This window comes from Miscanthus floridulus, chromosome 16 (genome assembly GCF_019320115.1).
Source record: "Miscanthus floridulus cultivar M001 chromosome 16, ASM1932011v1, whole genome shotgun sequence".
In the NCBI taxonomy this organism is placed as follows: domain Eukaryota; kingdom Viridiplantae; phylum Streptophyta; class Magnoliopsida; order Poales; family Poaceae; genus Miscanthus; species Miscanthus floridulus.
In genome coordinates, this window is record NC_089595.1 from 74,682,469 (window position 1) to 74,694,911 (window position 12,443).

At 46.3% G+C, this 12,443-nt stretch overlaps 1 protein-coding gene across 2 annotated transcripts; it reads left to right on the plus strand.

The window, feature by feature from the left end:
- The first annotated feature begins 1,307 nt into the window (after positions 1 to 1,307).
- Positions 1,308 to 6,457, plus strand: LOC136513779 (uncharacterized). 2 transcript variants are annotated; one of them, XM_066507746.1, is made up of 7 exons: positions 1,308 to 1,706; positions 2,143 to 2,223; positions 2,583 to 2,617; positions 4,205 to 4,284; positions 4,753 to 4,836; positions 4,940 to 5,063; positions 6,035 to 6,457. In XM_066507746.1, the coding sequence occupies exons 1-7, from the start codon at positions 1,449 to 1,451 to the stop codon at positions 6,171 to 6,173; spliced, it is 801 nt and encodes a 266-aa protein (XP_066363843.1). In that variant the 5' UTR covers positions 1,308 to 1,448; the 3' UTR covers positions 6,174 to 6,457. The 2 variants fall into 2 exon arrangements, with proteins under 2 accessions (XP_066363843.1, XP_066363844.1); XM_066507747.1 differs by having other exon boundaries at positions 4,955 to 5,063.
- Positions 6,458 to 12,443: the final 5,986 nt, after the last annotated feature.

Genomic DNA, 12,443 nt, shown 5'->3' on the forward strand with positions numbered 1-12,443 from the left:
TCCGGCCGCACGCGTATACGTAGAGGACCGACGGGTTCATGCGGCCATGAAGCGCGTCCACGCCGTCCAGACTCCAGAGTGCGCGGGGCCCGCAGGGCAGGAAGGTGGATGGGGCAGTGCGGGTCGGTGAGGGAAGGGAGGAATCTGCTGCGCACGTATTTCTCTTCAACCAGACAAGCCAGGAAACGAAAGAAAAGAGAAGAAGAGAGAGACAATTTTTTTTTTTGTTAAAACACATGTGTGTTGTATAGCATTTCTGTTTTCAAAAACTTTTGATTGAACGAATTCTCAGGTGAAAAACTTTGATCCAAGCCACTGAACTTTAGACATATAGGATTCAAACAAGCCTATGCTTATAAGGTTACAAATATCCTTGCATTTTATCATTATAAACCCTTATAATTTACAAAAGTTTATACTTAGGAAATAGACGAATCATTAGAGAGACAGTGATACACGAGCGTTAAACTTAGAAATAGAAAAGGACAAAATTTTGGAAGGACAAATGGCTAAATGGGAGAGCATCAAAAGACCTTGCTTTGAATTGCTTCAAACTTGTTTGACGCATTCCCAGTCGGAGACGCTGGTCGGAGTCGGAAGTGGTGTTCGGCCTGGCCTTCCGGTCGGAGAGGCCGTCCGGAGGCAAGCCGGAGTTAGAAGCCAGGCCTTTCGGTCGGAGAGGCGGGCCCGAGTCGGAAGCGGGCGCCGTTCCTTCTCGGTTTGGCCTTCCGGTTCGGAGAGTGGAATGTCCTTCTAGCCTGTCGCTTAGGTGTTTGGGCCTGCCCAAGAGTTGCGCGTCGTTTGCAGTGTTGGCCCCGTTCGGCTTACCCCATATTCGGCTTGTTCAGCTTCTTTTTTCAGCCAGAACGATGCTTTTCTCTCATAACATTTAAGCCAGAATAGTTTTTTTCAGCCAATTTCAGTCAAGATTCAGCAAGACGAACGGGGCTGTTGTCTGCTGGCCGAGCCTTTGCTGGAAAGCCGGTCCATGAGGGACCCCGGGTTTATGAACCCGACAGCTAGTTTTTTCAGCGAAGTAAACGAGGCTAAAGTATCTTAAGTTTAACCAAAATTTTTAAAAAAATTACAAAGATTTATAGCATGAAATAGCTATACTATAAAAATATAATTAATGATAAATTTAATGGTAACTATTTAATATTATAAATGTTATTATTTTATTATAGAAATTTGGTTAAATTTAAGATATCTTGACTCTCTACCACTACCATAATTTGGAATAGAGGGTGTATTTTTTAAACGCTAACCGGATAATAAAAAGTGGCGACCCGCCCGTTACGCTTACACCACACGCACCACGCCGACGCTCGCGCGGCCACGCGGTAGGCGCCGGCAGCGACGGTCGACGATCACCACACGGGCGCACACAGCCACGCGAGCGCCGAGCGGCGAAACTGTGGGAGCTTATCAGAAGCTACAGCAATGCAATGATGTCCGCCGTCGCATCGTCTTTCCCCTCGCGCGGCCACGCGGCCCCGTTCGGCGGCTCGAGGGCACTGCCACCGCCGTCTACGCGGCGCAGCACGTCCCTCCGCCGTCCGCGCGTCTCGGCGCTCGGTGGGGGCCTCGAGGGAGAGGCGGGGAAGATACTGGATCCGCGCGCCACGCCGTTCCAGATCCTTGGCCTCGACGCCACCACTGCCTTCTACTCCGCCGCTCAACTCAAGGCCGCCTTTCGCGCCCGGGTAGTGTAACGCTCACTTGTTTATGGGGAGATTTGTGCTGCTGCACAATTTTAGCTCTTGAGGCATCCTAGAAATTACAATAGTCGATTGCTACTTGCTAGTGTATCTAAAGAACTTGGCGTACCTCCATGATCTCCTATAATCGTGGTGTTTGGAACCACCATTTTTGAGTGTTGGTTATTTTGTGATTAGGGGAAGAAGGCACCGAGTGCCACGGTATAGAAGGAACTCACAGATTCTCCAACTTACTTGCATTATGACCTCTTGTCCTTATTATATATATTTTTGTTTAGAAGAAACATTTCCATAAGAATAAGTAACATTTTGTTGTGTTATAAACTGTGCGGTGTAAGGTGAGCGTTTGCTGAGCCAAAGCTGCGTTCGATTTTGTGGTCTAACAATACTGCCACAACATAACATTGGGAGCTCTGTACAGGTGAAGGAATTCCATCCTGATGTTTGCAAGGACCCAGAAAACGCAGATTTAATAATGAGGCGAGTGATCGAGGCCTATCAGGTAACTCTGTGTACTATATTTGTGTTTTGTACAAGTGCTTATGGATGCTATCATAAAAACCACGATCAAACATCATCAGACAATTACAATTCACAGTGCAAGTGTGGCTTTAAAGGATTCAGAATTGTGAAGGAACTTTTGAGATAAAGCCACAAACAAGATTATGCACAATCTAAAGTTCGATAGAAATATGATAAAAAAAGGTTCGATAGAAATATCTGTGGCTATGTTTAGAAATCTGACTCCATGTAGTGTAACCTAAATGGTTGGTTGATTTTTACTGGAGGGAGTGTTTCCTTTTTTTTTTCACCTTCTAGTTACATATCACTATTAGTCACACTGTTTTGTTTCGCACACAGATGTTATCTGGCAACCAAGAAATGATGGTTGAAAGGTAGAGAATACATCCATCAGCTTGTATTCTAGACATATCATGCGATAAACCTTTTATATACACTTGTTTTTGTAGCTAACTATAATAATAATGGACCTCTGCTCCTTTCTTATGCATTTTCAGTGATAGATTAGGTTGTAATTGCCAGTTATCATGGCAATATTGAATATGTTTTGATCATAGTAATTGAAGAGCTGTAATTATTCCTGGTAAATTTTAGAATAACTATCAGTACACTCAAATTCTGAAACATTTGTGGTTCAAAACATAGTTGGTCAGATAGTAGGATAATTCTGCACTAGCAATGGGGTCGCCTGAGGAGAATATATGAGAAAAAGAATAAGAACTACTTGATTCATAGGTATTGCAGATAGTATGCAGTGAAAGGTCCATTATGTAATCATGATTTGCACCATATTGTTAGAATTATGTGCTCCTTTACTGTAATCACCTAGCTATTTGTGCAGGCGCCAGCTATACTGGCCCTTTCACACTGCTGGCCACTTGGGCCATCCCCCCTCTCTCCTATATAAGTGTAATCCCTTCTGTAATCCATCATCAAGGAATATACAAAGCCTAATGGCCTTTGTCTAATATGGTATCAGTCTAATCGTATCCCCTGCTTCCGCTACTCTTTGCTGCCGCCCAGCCCCGACCCGCGCGCGCGCCTCTCCGGCTGCCGCGCTCTGGCTGCTGCGCCCGCCCCAACGGCCGCCGCGCGCCCTCCTCCGGCCGCCGCGCGTACCCCGCCGGTTCCCCAACCCATGGCTGCAGCAACTTCTACAGGAACTGCACCACCCTTTACAGACTGCCTCCCTCGTCTACTGCGACAACGTCAGCGCCGTCTACCTCTCCTCCAACCCCATTCAACATCAACGCACCAAGCACGTGGAAATCGACCTCCATTTCGTCCGAGAACGCGTTGCTATTGGTGCTGTTCGTGTGCTTCACGTTCCCACCACCTCACAGTTCGCAGATGTCTTCACCAAAGGGCTTCCGTCTTCTGTGTTCATGGACTTTCGCTCCAATCTGAACGTTCGCTCCACCGACGTTCCGACTGCGGGGGGGTGTTAGAATTATGTGCTCCTTTACTGTAATCACCTAGCTATCTGTGCAGGCGCCAGCTATACTGGCCCTTTCACACTGCTGGCCACTTGGGCCATCCCCCCTCTCTCCTATATAAGTGTAATCCCTTCTGTAATCCATCATCAAGGAATATACAAAGCCTAATGGCCTTTGTCTAATACATATAACCTAGTACGCATCATGTTAAGTACATTTGTTGCTTGTGCTGAAAATATATTTTGGTTTGATCCACTCAACAAACTGGCAGTTATATTTTTAAGGGGAAAATCTGGAATTAATCAGTGGGCTTAGTTACCAACTCATCTCTCAATCCATATTCCAAAATCCAAACCTGCTGAGGATTTTATGTTCTTTATCCACTTTTCAATTTCATTGTGACACTGTAATTTCTGCATTTGTGAATGCTTTTTTTAGGCATCGAAAACTAAGACAGTTGGGATCTTTGTTTCAGTAGCCTCAAGAAAATCCTACTCATGTGCTTATGTTTACAATATTGTGCAGGAATAATGTTGACCCATTTGATGAACCTGAGTGTGAAGCCCGTGACATATTTGTCAATGAACTTCTATGCATTGGCACTGGTACTTGTGCTTGTATTGCTTCAGTGTTAAGGATGAGGGTTTTGTGAATCGGCCTTGTTGTTGACCATAGTATTGTTATAAGAATAAGGTTTGCTGCCAACTTCGAATTAGGTGTTGGTGTCAGAATTGGCACCAGAAAACTAAAGTTTCACATAAGTTTATCACTTTTCTAATCTCCCTAACTATAAGAGATTAATCACCATGTTGTGCTAATTTAATTCCTGGCACACAATGTACCTATTTTTATTGAACAATGCTGTAGTCCTTATTTAGAAGCAGAACACATTACACATAGGATTGTGTTCCTTCCGTTGATGCAACCGAGTTTGTTCACTTTCCTAGTTTTTACAGATTTTATAGCCTATACATTGGGGACATAGGCCTTTCGTGTAGTTGTTCAATACAAATCGTGTGGACATATTTTGTCAACTTTATCTGACAAATTACAATTGTTGATGTCTACTGCAGGATGCCCATATTCTTGTGTTAAAAGGGCACCTCATGTGTTTTCATTTTCAGATGATATTGGTACAGCTCGTGCAATATCTCAAGGTAGGTCCACCACAACCACTTGGGTTAATTGGCCCACATAGTAGTTCCATTAAGCAGTTTATAAGTATGACCACACCTTTACCTTTTCTAAGAAAAAGTTCAACCCTTTTATTTGCAGGTAATGGAGAAGATGACCTTGTTCAGCTCGCTGTTGGGCAGTGTCCAAGAAAGTGCATATACTATGTGACGCCTTGCCAACGCACTATTTTGGAGGATGTTCTTGCTAGGTACATATCCTCTGTCATGAGCTACTTTTTTGTCAGTTAGCATGATGGTAAAGAGCTGATTTATGGTAAGGAACCACCTCATTCTAGATGAGGTGGTGCATCATGTTGTGAGGAATAAGGTGGTGATGGATCAACTCATTTCATTATGTAAACCAAACAAAAAAGTAAGGAGTGAGGAGATGATGGATACTTCATTCCTCAAACTAAACACCCTATTAATTGATCATACAATTCATGTTTCAGCTTTAAAAAAAAAGCCATGCTACACTAAATTAGAACCAGTGAAAGAGGTCACATTCAAAACTTTTTACACTTTATTTAATATCTTCCTCATGGTGGCATAAAATAATTCAAATTAGAGCTGTCCATTAGTTTAGGAACTTGTTAATTGAACAGGATGAGTAGACAGGATTTATAATCGAAACTGAGGTTGAGGGAGTTCAGGACCTATATCCTGATTGGGTACAAGCAATAAGTAAAAAAGTATAAGAGCTATACATGATACAATCATATTACTCCCTGTTCCAAATTATATTATTATAGTGTCGTAAGTCAAACTTCTCTAAGTTTGATCAATTTTTTAGAAAACTGTATTAATATGTACACCTTCAAATAAATTCACTATTAATACATTTCTTGGAGAATTTAATAAAACTAATTTGATCTTGTAGATGTTGATGTATTTTTCTATAAACTTAGTCAAAATTAGAGAAGTTTGATTTAGCACAAAGCTAAAATGAACTATCATTTCAAACGGAGGCAGTAGTAGGAAGAAAATAGGGACTGTATTATCCACATATTACTGCTTCCTGGTTTAGCGTCAGATATCCTGATCTTCTCTCTCTCTCTCTCTCTCTCTCTCTCTCTCTCTCTCTCTATATATATATATATATATATATATATATATATATATATATATATATATATATATATATATATATATCCCTCACCTATGTGGATATTATGCCCAGTGTGTTGATGGCGCCTTACGATCTCGCTGAAGCAGCAGTTCTGGATTCCCTCCTTTCGAAAGCAAAGTTTGAGAATAACAGGTACAGGAAGCCCAAAAGAGGAGCAAAATCATCCTCCGATTATGTTGATTGGATGTGATCTGATCCTGAGGCACAAAGGGGATGCCAGTTTCAGCCAAGGCAGTTCAGTAGACTTTTGCTGGTTTTTCTGTTCTCCTTGGTCAGTTGCCCCCGGCCGGTGGAATGGCATGACGCATAGATGTAATTGTAGTTTACAAAATGTAATATGTTTATGCGGACAAACTGCTTTGTTTGTGGCACTGCTGGTAATTTTCTTTTCATTTTCTGACAGAGAAGCCGGATCAAGTCAACGCTATAAACCTCTGGGTATAAATATACGGTCTGGATTCTGGATTCCCATAATATTTCTTTCTGCCAGAAGTTTACTCCACCTTTCCTTGGCATAAGAAACTTCTATGATCGACTGGGAGCTACAGTCAATGTATCGCTATTCCGTATAAAATGGAAATTAGTATGTAGGAGTACTACTAGTTCTTATCCCAAGTTCTTAGATCATGTTCGGATCCATATGATTAGCTATCAGATGTGTTAGCCGAAAAAACTAGCTAATAGATGTGTTAGCTAGAGAAAAAAAACTCTCCATTCCAAATTATACACGACTTGGTTTTTTAATTCATAGCTTTTGCTATGTAGACGTAGCATATATCTGGACGCATAATAAAAGTATATGAGGATGACCTATAATTTGGAATTGAGGGAGTAATTGTTAGCTTGGTATATTGTCCATAGGTTCTTTGTCCTGGCTTAAAGCAAGTACAATAATTGGCTTATAGCCAAGCAAATGCTGATATGGAGGAGAGAAGATAGGAGAGTTTGCTCTTATTTAAGCAACAAGCTTGACACAGAAGTATATGCAGTGGTAGACCCATACTTGAAGTGAATGTGAGGAGGATTTGGAAAGAGAAGGTGGGACATGGCTAAAAGTAACAATTAAAAAGTTTTTTATAGACAAATAAGAGACCACTATTATATAACTTGACTCTTATAAATTGGCTAATAGTCAAACACGAGGAGGGAGGGAGGAGCTCGTCAGGGAAGGAGAAGGACACGGGGAAGAGGCGAGGGGGAGGAGAAGGACACGGGGAGGAGGCGAGGGCGAGGAGGGCGACGGGTCACGCGCTCTGCCAATCGTGCGACCCGTCGCATAGTAGAGATTCTGGAACTGTACGTCGCAGAGGTTGATGATACCTGTCGGGGTTACAACCCCAGGGGTCTCAAGGCACAGATTAATTAGCAGGCCGCGCGGCCCGCAACGCAGCAGCTAGAGCAAAGGCTCGAACGACCGAGGCCCAGCAAAAGCCAAGTAGAGTAGGCCAAGCGCCAAGGCCGTGGGTGATCATGACCCCTTCTCCCAGCAATATCCGCGTGATGCTCAAGTGCGCGACATCTCCCCCGTCACGACCCCTGGGAGGGACAGAGAGAGGCCAAGCCCTACTTCTTGACGTACCTGCCCTGACGAAGGCAAGAACACCACATCGACCGCCCAAGGACCGATGTGACAACAGTCCCCATGGACCGATCGAGCACGTCCTAGCGCCACGTCGCATGGTGGTGACCACGAGTACAATGCCCACCGTCCAAATACGGACCGACAAGACGTGTGTACGATCCCACCCACTATGGGATGGGATCCATGACAAGGGTCTCGGCCTGGAGACCTCCCTGGCTGGAGAAGAGCCCCGCCCCAACAATCAGGGTCATGGCCCTCAGCCCCACGAAGTGACCAGGCGAACAATGACCCGGGGCGGCTACCTACTATGGGTACGACGTCTCGGGGAACCTAGAGATGACGACGAAGACCATGACGGATGCCGCGTTGCACAGGATAGCTGATGAATCATCACCATGGCTACAGTGTTGCCACGACCAGCACAGTAGCACAACGTCAGACCCTGCCGCGACGTGGCCACAAGACCATGACGATAGCCACGCCTGGGCGAGCATTAGAAGACGGCGTAGCTTGCAAGCCAAGTTAGCTAGGACCTCCCTCAGGCTCTTGACCCTTTGGTCGGGGGAACGTTCTCTTTGTAATGAGCCCTAGCCCCGAACTCAATATAAGGGCGGCTAGGGCTCCCATTGACACATTCTTCATCCTATACCATTCCATCCATAGTAGTAGGGCTCCTAGATCTTCTCTTCGGGGTGCCCCTCGTCTACCATAGGTTTTACCACCTCTTTCACCATTCTGGCACCCTCCATTGTAAGAACTTCAGAGCATTCAAGCGAGGAACACACTCAATCTTCTCTGAGACTATATGTAGGGCTTCGACCTGAACCAGTATAAATCCTCGTGTCTATTGAATGCTACCATCGTCTTCCTAGAGCAGCACGATAATCGTATAAGTTAACTAGTCTAGTTTACAAAACACCGACAGTTGGCGCGCCAGGTTGGGGACAGTCGAGCACTCTTGTTTGATTAAGGAAGGAAGTGATGGCTCCTCGCACCACCGGTGGACTCACTGGTGGAATGGCCCGTGGCGGTCACATCCACCGTGAAAACTATGGGTTCATCGGCACCAAAGGACCAGTGCCCGTGTCCGCCTTCAGCCACAGTCCAGACCTCCACCTTGGAATCTAGATCCCATGGCTCACGGTAGACACACTCCCAGAACTGCCTTTGGGGGCTGCATCCTAGAGTTTACCTACCCAGAGAGGCCAGTACCCTCGCTCGTCGCAAGCTGTGGCCAAGTTTCCCATCCGAGAAACCAAAGGACCACAGCTCATGGCGAACTCGCCCGAGGAATGGCCTCGATCGGCCACATCCTTCTAGGGAACCATGTGGTTAACCACACCAAAGGGCCGGTGCCCGGGTCCACCCTAGGCCACGGCCTAGACCTCCACCTCGGGAATCTAGATCCCGTGGCCTTTGGCAGGTGCACTCTCAGAACTACCCACGGGGGTTGCATCCTAGAGTTTATCTACGAAGGGGGCTCGGGCCCCTCTCTCATCACTGGCCATGGCCAGGCCTTCCACCCAGAAAGCCAGATGGTCATGGCTCATGGCGACCTCACCTGTGGAATGCCCCGCGGTGGCCACATCCTCGCAAGGAACCACGAGATCACCCGAACCGATGGGGCAACGTCTGTCACTAGCTCTTACCCGGTCTAGGCCTACCGCATGGCAAAACTAGACCTAACAGTAGAAACATGCCTCAGACAGCATCCTCGATAGCAGAGCACAATGACCTAGGGCGCGCACGAACGATGAAACTACTCGCCGCCACGCGACATCGTCATTAGAAATCAAGCCGCCAACCGGCATCACACCATGCAGGGTCAAGCCCAGAACCAGGATCCGGTCCTACGTGGCGAACCTGCTACATGATGCGCTTCAAAGGACTGCCAACCTTCTGAAAGGTCCTAATATGGATAGAGGGGGTGAATAGCCTATTTAAAAATCTACAACCCAACTAGAGCAATTTGATTAGTATGACAAATAGCGAAAAGCAAACTTGCTCTAGCTCTATAAGGGTTGCAAGCCACCTATCCATCAATTCTAGTTACTATGATCACTGGACACACAATTTACTAAGTCACTACTCACTAAGAGCTCTCACACTTGCTACACTAAAGAGCTCCACTAGATGAACTTAAGCTACAAAGCAAGCTCTCAATTCTAGCTACACTAAAGAGCTTACTACAACTAGTTTGCGGGTATGTAAATGAGTAAGTAAGGTGATTATACCGCCACATAGAGGAGTGAACGAATCACAATATGGATACTAAATCAATCCCCGGGAGAATACCAAAGGGCAAGAGACAACTAATTTTCTCCCGAGGTTCACGTGCTTGCCAACACGCTACGTCCTCGTTGTGTCGACCAACACTTTGTGGTTCAGCGGCTAAGAGGTGTCGCACGAACCTTGTCCACACAATTGGACACTGTAAGAACCTACTCACAAGTGAGGTAACTCAATGACACGAGCAATCCACTAGGGTTACCTTTCGACGCTCCACCGAGGAAGGTACAAGTCCCCTCACAATCACCAGAGATGGCCATGAACAATCACCAACTTGTGCCAATCCTCCTTCGCTGCACCAAGCCATCTAGGTGGTGGCAACCACCAAGAGCAATAAGCGAATCCCGCAGTGAAACACGAACACCAAGTGCCTCTAGATGCAATCACTCAAGTAATGCACTTGGATTCTCTCCCAATCTCACAAAGATGTTGAATCAATGATGGAGATGAGTGGGAGGGCTTTGGCTAAGCTTACAAGGTTGCTATATCAATGCAAATGGCCAAGAGAGCGAGCTTGAGCCAGCCATGGGGCTTAAATAGAAGCCCCCATGAAATAGAGCCGTTGGCTCTCTGTTCTCTGAAAAGTCCGGGCGACTAGACATGCCGATCAGATCGACCGGACGTAGGACCCCAGTGCCTGGTTGCGCGATGCACGCCACATGGCCCCTGCTTCAAATGCTGATCACCCGATCTCAATGGTCATCAGTATATTTAAGTTATGACCGGACGCACTACAGTGTATGACCGAACGTAGGACCCTAGCGTCCGGTCACTTCCAGTAAGGTACAACTCGCGATCAAACACGTCTGGTTATGCCCGACCGGACTCACCCAGCGTCTGGTCACTCACCGTCTCCTCTGTGCTCCGCCACATCAGCATGACCAGACGCTAAATAGTGTTCAACCTATGTCCGGTCAAGAGACCGAGAGTACCATCTTCTTTTATAATTGCCCAGACGCTGCTTCCCAGCGTTCGGTCATCACTTGACCAGTGTTCGGTGCACTCTGTGAAACCCTGTCTTTTCTGTACAGGGCGCTGGTGGCACCGTCGGACTGTCCGCACTCTACGGGCGGACACTCCACCGGTGAAGTTTCGAACCCTTGCTCCCAAGTGCTAAACACAATGTGTATCACCTTTGTGCACATGTGTTAGCATATTTTCACAAGCATTTTCAAGGGTGTTAGCTTTCCACTAGATCCTAAATGCATATGCAATGAGTTAGAGCATCTAGTGGCACTTTGATAACCGTATTTCGATACGAGTTTCACCCCTCTTAATAGTACGACTATCAATCCTAAATGTGATCACACTCTCTAAGTGTCTCGATCACTAAACCAAAAAACTCCTATCAATTTCACCTTTACCTTGAGCTTTTTATTTTTCTTTCTCTTATTTTCCAAGTCCAAGCACTTGATCATCACCATGGCATCACCATTATCATGTCATGATCTTCATTTGCTTCACTACTTAGAGTAGTGCTACCTATCTCATAATCACTTTGATAAACTAGGTTAGCACTTAGGGTTTTGTCAATTCACTAAAACCAAACTAGAGCTTTCACCTTCGCTTGGAGGCACGTGCATCCAAGGAAGCGGGCACCCGAGCGCACCATGCGTCATGATGAGCAGATCAAACTGCGTCACGCTCAAAGTCAGCTTCCACAATGATAGGTCATGATGGTCCCTCGCTAGAGGTGGTAGCTTTACTCGGAAGCGGAGACACTGCGATAATGACGCCTCACGCCAAGAGGACTCAAGCACCAGAACGCATGAGCTCTTTAGGCCAAGAGCCCCTGCATGTTGGGAGCAAAGAATCCACCCTCGGGGGCATGCAAGCTCCTCAAGGGCATCGAGTCAGTAAGGATTGGCCCAAGGTAGTCTAAGAGGCCAATCCACACCAGCTACGACCGCCCCAAGCGATGAAGAAGTGTCTCCATCAGCTCGTAGCCTAGAGACTATGACAACTCCCTCACAAGCAAATGCTTGGGGGATCACGATGCCATGAGCAACAACCTCGCCATGGGCCGACGCTCGGGGCCTCGAAGTGCCCGAGCCATGGCGATTAGCTCATCAGCAGCTTCCGGCACATTGGTCAGTCACATCCATTTTGACCTTAGCCTCACCACCTAAGCATGTCCACATACACATATAAGCTCACCAATAGTCATATAAGCTTAAGGCCAACCTATAGAGCAAACCAGATAACATGACGCCCACATAGTACGTCCTAGTAGCATGCCACTCCCGAGTGACTCGATCCGGTTCGCACTCGTAGCCGAACATGGCTCACTCGCGGGGGATACACTCATGGACATACAAACACATGACCCACGGTGCAACACCATTTGCCACCATCCCAGTGGCTGAGCCACCCGCTCACTCTCTTCTCGCATTGAGCCAGATCCGCGACCAACCCTAGACGTCTCGACGCTTTGACAGTATGTGTGCCGTTAAAGCCCAGCGGGCTAGCCCCAATCTAAAACATGCGCGTATGAGCATGGGACTAAAGGGGGACGAAGCACATTCCAATTTAGACAAGAAGAAAAGTGAAGAGGCAACCAAATGACAAAGGAATGCGCCTATCTCATAC